The 7,679-nt window shown below is 33.5% G+C and overlaps 1 protein-coding gene across 1 annotated transcript; it reads right to left on the bottom strand.

The window, feature by feature from the left end:
• Positions 1 to 1,740: 1,740 nt before the first annotated feature.
• LOC100072002 (olfactory receptor 8G1) lies at positions 1,741 to 2,978 on the bottom strand. Its single transcript, XM_067053903.2, has one exon. It carries the CDS (start codon positions 2,942 to 2,944, stop codon positions 2,009 to 2,011), a length of 936 nt encoding a protein of 311 aa, XP_066910004.2. The 5' UTR covers positions 2,945 to 2,978; the 3' UTR covers positions 1,741 to 2,008.
• Positions 2,979 to 7,679: the final 4,701 nt, after the last annotated feature.

Raw genomic sequence — 7,679 nt, 5'->3', positions numbered from 1 at the left:
TGAGAGAATGTGATATGGGAAACCAGAGGTGTCTGGTACAATAATGAATGAATATTTGAGTGTGCATGCTCTGCCTTACTAGAGCTTATAGTCCATTGAAGTGAGAGAAATAAAAAATAAAAAGAATTTAAAGTATTATATAATTACCATAGCACTGTAGGCTAAGAAGAAAAGGAGCTAGTTCCTCAAGGGAAAATAGAGAGTTGCCATGAAAAGTAATTTATGTGGAGTTTCAAAGATGAGTTTTCTGAGGAAATCACTTCCAAGTCCTTATAAACATTAAGGGAGTATTTTTCTAAATCAGATTCTGGTAAACATTCCACTTATTTTTTTGTGGTTCACTGGTAATAGTAAATAAGCCACTAGCTTGGTTTAGCTTAGAGAAATCATTTACCTCAATTTACAGTGTGATGAATGGATGACAGTACGGTCTTCCTGGCCTCACATTAATAGAATACACGATTTATTGAGACCTGCTCAAGCAAGGAGGCCCAACTTCTTGGCTATGTGATACAGTTTTGACTTCTCAGATGACAGTACTAATAAGTTATGGCCCATTCACCTACCTTCCCTCCTGCTAAAGGCATTAACAAACTACACTTTGGAAAACCAGGAATCTGTAAATAAGATACATACAGTAGGCTGTATAAGCTAAAATCTGACCAAAGTAACTTAATCAGCCTCACCAAAAGAAGGAAAAATAAATTATTTCCTCTGGCTGCAGCAGTACAGGTTATTGTATATAGCTCTAGAGGGCTCTATTTTTTCAATTTTATTGAACTATATTTTACATTTAATAAATTCAATCAATGTGTACATAGTAAAGAATTTTCTCATGCCAGGATAGGTGAATTTATTTTCTTCTCTGGGTATGCTAGTCTAGTGATTTGCGTTCCACATATCACTCTACCACCAGATTTTCTATGCTTACCTATCAGACATGAAAAAACATTATTTTTTAACCCCCTGATACTTGAAAATCAAAAGAGAATAAGACTTGCTTCATAGACTTCTTGGATCTTCACAGAATTTAATGACTTAAGAAATCAGGTATCCTCAAATTATCACAGCTGTGCTAGAGTTTGACAAAGAAGGAATGCAGGACTAATGCTTGTAAATTTTTGTATAGAAATAAGTCAGGATATCACCAATTATCTTGCAGATATTTGAAGAACTCTCCAAATATAAACTCAATTGATCTGAACAATAATAAAAAATCATATTTAGCTAATTGATTAATGGATGAAGACAGTATGAGATACATTTGGTTTTCCTAAAACTATCTTACAAGAGGAAATAACAGAAAAAGTATCAAGGACCTTCTAGTTGGCAGGACCTGTACTACATCTTGGACATATAACAGTGAAATGTAGGTGTAAGGGGATACCTCCATGGAGATTACAATACAGTGCAGATTTGGACAATAAGCAGGCAAATACAAGTTAGAACAATAAATGTCAAAGCAGAGGTGTATATTGGATTGAGCGCTATCACAGCACATGGATGAGCCTCTAACTCAGAGGTTAAGTTCTGATTAGAATTCTGAAGTAAGGGCTGGAAGAAATAAGTCATGAGATATGAGGAGAGACAGTACAGGAAAGAGACTGCCCCAGGGTAAACATATGCAAAAAACAACTATTTTGTTTCTTGGCTAGAGAAGAAAGGAGGTAGGTAATCACTGATGAAGATGGTATTTTCCTTATGGTTGAGGATTGTGTTTTTATCAATTGTATGGAAGAAAAAGGGAGGAAATGATGGTGATGGCATTACTGGGTCCATATGCCTGGGCCATCCTTAGTATTTCTTCTAATTTGCTTCTCAATAGTATATATGGGAGAAAATTCCAGAGAGAAATAGCATCAAAAAGGCCATAGAGATATGAAATATTGTCAAGAGTCCCAACAAATGAGGACAAATGTTGACAGATGGACTAAACTGAAATATATAAATTCATACAATATAATAGCCAATGCTTTAGACCTACGAAAACATCCTCATTTATTTCTGTTCATAAGAATATACTTTTCTCTAGTATTTTCTTCAGGGCAATATTGACATCTTTATTCCTCAGGCTGTAGATCAGTGGGTTCAGCATAGGCACAACAATAGTATAAAACACAGAGGACATTTTTCCTTGATTCTTGAGGGTGACTGATGATGGCTGCAGGTACGTGAATGCTAAAGAACCAAAAAAGACCACAACTGCCAACATGTGGGAGCTGCAAGTGCTAAAGGCTTTGGACCTGCCCTCAGTGGAGCGAATGCAGAGGATGCTGGCAATGATGAAGCTGTAGGAGCTAAGAATAGCCAGGCTTGGGCCAAGGATATTAATTACAGTAAAGATTAGAATCAGCAGTTCATTGAACTGGGTACTAGAGCAGGAAAGCTTTAGAAGGGGAAGGATATCACAGAAATAATGGTTGATCACATCAAATTTGCAGAAAAAAAGCCTCAACATACAGCCTGTATGAGCAAATGCACAAATCAGGCTTATAATATACACTCCTAAAATCAAGGAGAAACAGGCCTGATAGGACATGATGACATTGTAAAGCAAGGGGCTACAGATGGCAACATAGCGGTCATATGCCATTGCAGCTAACATGTAGCATTCTGAAATAGCAAAAACGAGGAAGAAATAGAGCTGAGTCATGCATTCAAGGTAGGAGATAATGGTCTTCTCTGTCACAAAGGTCTCCAGCATTTTGGGGGTGATGACAGTAGAATGGCAGAGATCAATGAAGGACAAGCTGCTGAGGAAATAGTACATGGGGGTGTGCAGGTGAGAACTGAGCCCTATCAGTGCGATCATGCCCAGGTTCCCCACCACTGTGACCACATAGATTCCTAGGAAGAGGAGGAAGAGTGGCAGCTGGAGTTCTGGCTGTTCTGTTAGCCCAGCGAGGATGAACTCAGTCACTGCGGAATGATTTCCTGCTGCCATTTTCCTCTGGGGAGTTTCTAAAAGGGAGAGAGAAAGACACCGTTTTTGGAGACATTTCCCTGCTATTCTTCATTTGATAAAAGATACCTCGTATAGAAAATTACTGTTTCCGATATTCTCTTGGTTTCCGTATAACAATATTAACTCTTGATAAAGTTACCTAAGTACTATTTATCTTAATTAAATATTTCACACCATAATATCTAATGTAATAAATTATCACATATAAAATTATTTTAGCCATAATGATGATGTCACATGTTTTGAGAGGCCACTACCCATTTTGAACATTTCAGTTATTTTGAAGCCAATTTTTTCTAAAGTGAGGTTTGCAGACTTGAAAACTTAGAATAGTCATTGAAAATGAGAGAAGCTGGCTGAGCAACACAGAGCAGAGAGCAAATCCTGATTACGTGCAGTATTGTTTCTAATCCAGAAACTAATTTCTGCCAGGGGTGAAAGAGGCACATTATTGCTAGGCCTTTGGAATGTTTTGATAAAAATGAGAAAATTTGGGTTTCAATGTAAAATCTTTGGATTTTAACATTATTTTGAATATTTTTGAATTAGTTTTTATATTTTTGAGTATTTTAATATTATTATTGAAATAAATCACTACAAACAACACTCACTTTGCAGATTTTGATAGCTGAATTGACCCACTGTTAGGCAATTTGTGACCTCTGGAACAAATATTCTGCCTTTGCTTGAGGGAAGAACTATGAGTAGTGGCTAAGTGAATAGGCCTTAAAATTCAAGTGCCTGTGTTCAGATGCTGACCCATCATTTACTAGTTGATAAACCCGGACAATTAAAATAACTTCATTATCAAATTAGCAGAGGTTAGCACTCTGAAAATAATAAGAATAATGATTGCTGTTGTTTTTATTACTTACAACATACTATCAATTGGAAAATAAGGGATAATTACACACTTCAAAACACAAAAACAGCAAATATGTTGTTTTAACCTTTCTTTTCACCTCTTTTATCTTTAATCAACTGAGGGGGTAGGAAAAACAGTCATAAAATTAGGGGATACAGAATCGTAAGTGTAGTCCTATATTCTGTTAATCACATAGAGATTTTTTTTATCATTACATTCATCAAAGTAAAATTAGAAATGAATTCCCCTTGAATAAAAATAAAAAAAGAATAAAAGGAAAATCTGAAATGTTCTACTCCATTGTTAAACAAAAATGAACTTGAAATGAAACTTAAATCTAAGTATAAAGGCTAAACTATTAAACTTCTGGAGCAAACACTAAAGAAAATCTTCAATACATTGAAGTAGTCTAAGATTTCTTAGGACATACACACTAACTATACAATACTGATAAATGCAATTTTATACAAATTAAAAACTGTTATTCAAAAGTTACCTGCAGAAAATTAAAAGCAAGCCACAGACAATACGTGCATCCAACTATGGATTTTTATCCAAAATTATAAATAATATTGACAAGACAATAATATGAAGACAATCAAGCAAATTAAAAAAATAAGGAAACTATTTGAACAGATATATCACAGAAGAAGATAAAGGAATATTTAATAAGGACATGAAAAGATACTAAAATCATTATTTATAAGGGAAATGAAAACTACACTAACACCATAATGACAAACCACTACACAACTATATTTAAATGACAAAAAAGAAAAGAAAGGAAAACAACAAAAACTTACAATGCTAATGTTTTGAGAGGATATGGAGCAACTGAAGCTCTCACACATAACTGGTGAGGAACAGCATAAAATTTTCCAAGCATTTTGGAAAACTGGCAATTCCTTAGAAAGTCAACTATGTATTTAAATATAACCCAACAATTTACTCCTCAGTATTTTCCCAAAAGAAATGAAGAGTAGATAAATGAATTGTAGTATATGCATAGAGTGCAATATTACTTATCAGTAAAAATTAATAAACCACGGATGCATGCAATGACATGGAATAATCTTGAAAACTCACATTGAATAAAAGGAGCAAGACATCGAGGAGCACACATTGTACACTTCCATTCATTTGAAATTATAGAAAAGCAGAACTAATCTATAGTGATGGAAATGTGGTCAGTGGCTGACTGCAGTGGGACATGGGATAATGACTGGGAAAGGAGATGAGAGAAATCTTTAGGATGATAAAAATACGTCATATCATTAATGAGGTTTTGGTTTCACCAGTGCGCAGTGTATGCATTTGTCAAAACTCATTTAGTTGAATTATATTCTTAGAGTGGGTACATTCCTTCTTGATGTAATCTTGATAAAATTATTCCTTGTTATAATCATAGGAAAATATTAATATAACAAAATATAAAATAAATTAATAATTATTATTTATAATAAAATTAATAATATTAATTTTAAAACAGAAAATCTAATAAAAATCTATAAGGAAAGGATAAAGAAGATCTGAATGAGATTCATAAATGTAAGTATATATATATATGTATTTATATAATCTCATGGCATCCAGAAACTAAATAGCATGCATTTTTTTTAAGGGCGCATAGAATCTTTACAGAATTATTTACGTGCTGGTTCATAACACAAGCTACAATACCTTCCCAGATGTTTTCACTGGTCTTCACATTTAAGAACGTAATAACACCAATCCTACAAGTTTTATCCTAAAATATAAAGAAGGAACATCCAACATTAATAATAAAATAAAATAACCTCATGGAAAACTCAGAATGGATAGTAACTTCTTAAAGCTGTTTGAAAAGCACATATAGCTTACAACAAACTTAATAGTGAAACATGGAAAACTTTGCTCTGTTAATGGGAAGGAGACAAAGATGTTTGCTTGCCATCTCCATTCCTGTTCATCATTATACTAAGAATACTAGCCAATTCAATAAGGCAAGAAAAATAAATAAATTTAATAAAGATTGGAGAGGAAGAAATAAAACTGTTAGTATAGATGACATAAATGACTAGGTAGAAAGATCAAGGAAACACAAATAAAAATCTTTAAATTAATAAGTAAATTAAAGAAAAATCTTAGATGTAAAGTTGAATATTTGAAAATAATTTACAAGATCATATTTGATTTTAGAATGTGAAAATGTTAGTGCGTATCTGAAATAAACTTATTTTCTCTCTTTGCATACAGTTTTTGTGTGTGTAATACATTTGTTTGTGTATGTTTGAATGTAATTAGATTTAAATTGCCAATATTTTTTCCATAATTATGAGACAGATTGACCTCTAATTTTTCTTTTCTGTAATGTTTTTCTAAGAATTTTGTTTCAAAACATGCTGGCCCCTTAAGAGATTTAGAAAATATTGCCTATCTTTCTCTCACTAGAATAATTTGCATAAAGTTTACCTTAAATGTTTAAAAGTATTCACAAGTGAAATTATCTAGACTATAGTTTTCTTTGTGTTCAGGTTTTCAGTAAGAGAATGAATTTCTTTAATAACTCTCGATTATTCAGATTTTTGTCTTTCCTTTCAATTCTCCAGAATTGAAATTTCAAGGCATTTGTCCATTTGGAAAATTATCAGATGGTTTATATTCTCTTCTCTTGTACTTTGTTTTATGTTGATAAGCCATGCAGTGCTTTCTATTTCTTTATTCCCAAAGTTCATTTATGATTCTTCTCTCTATTATCTAAATAATAGATCTTGCTCAGGACTACCACAACCTGGCCCAGGTTTACTGAACACCAGATTCCTGTTGCCACATTTCTTTCCTGTTCTACAGTCAAGCTCCTTCGTTCCTATGTGCTGCCTGATGCCTGGGGCATTTGCTGATAGCACAACATACCTTGTCTCTAAAACAATCTATATGTCTTCCTAGACTTTCAACATTTGTTAAGTTTAAGATTTGTATAAAACGAGATGCAATCTACTTTTTCTACTATAAATCCTTTCCCATTAGTGACTATTCAAACTTGGAGGGTCTGTCTCATTTCAGTCCCCAATTTTCCTCTGTTTTTTCTTGGCTCCAAAGAGCTCTAGGTATAACATCCAAACTAAGATAATCAATACCTTAAGGCAACATAAAAAAATATTGTAGGGATCATTGGGCTGTATTTGGTGATCTCTTAGAATTTATGAATAATATCAGCTCAGCTAGAAGACCTATCCTGGAAAGCATAATTCTCAAGACCTTATAATACTGAAATATGGAAACTCAAGGTAGATATTTTAATGAGCTAGGCTTCATATTCTGTACCCCTTTCTCCTTGTATCTGTCCATTTAAACTCCACACAGAGGGCTCACTTTGGCAGCACATATACAAAAATCCACATATAGGATCAGTAAATACCTTCCTTTCTAGAGTCCAACCTATGTGAAGGCAGAAAAAATTTACATCAAGGCCAGTATTTCAGTTGATCAACATAAATGTGACATAGATACAGTTCATCTTCATTTCATACAGGTGAGTGGCACAGGCTCTCATAATATGCTTGTGGGTAAGAAGGAGTTCTGTGTGCTGCTTGCTTTACAGTCAGATGTAGAAGAACATGGTGGAAACCAAAGAGTGTATATTAACTCAGGAATTTCCCAATATGATTGATCATTACCTAGGATGATTACAGTATATACAAAAATGATGAATGTGAAAATATAAACATTATAATGAAAAACAAAAGTTTGTGAATCATCCCTACACTGTTAGTGTTTTAGTCAGGGGACAACTTAATCTCTGTAGAATAGCTTTGATAAACAGTTTCTGTTTTCTTTCTTCTGAGAGTTACCTCCACAGCTCTATATAAT

Source organism: Equus caballus, chromosome 7, assembly GCF_041296265.1.
Source record: "Equus caballus isolate H_3958 breed thoroughbred chromosome 7, TB-T2T, whole genome shotgun sequence".
In the NCBI taxonomy this organism is placed as follows: domain Eukaryota; kingdom Metazoa; phylum Chordata; class Mammalia; order Perissodactyla; family Equidae; genus Equus; species Equus caballus.
Note: the sequence above shows the minus strand (reverse complement) of the source record. Positions and strands in the feature narration are given on the sequence as shown.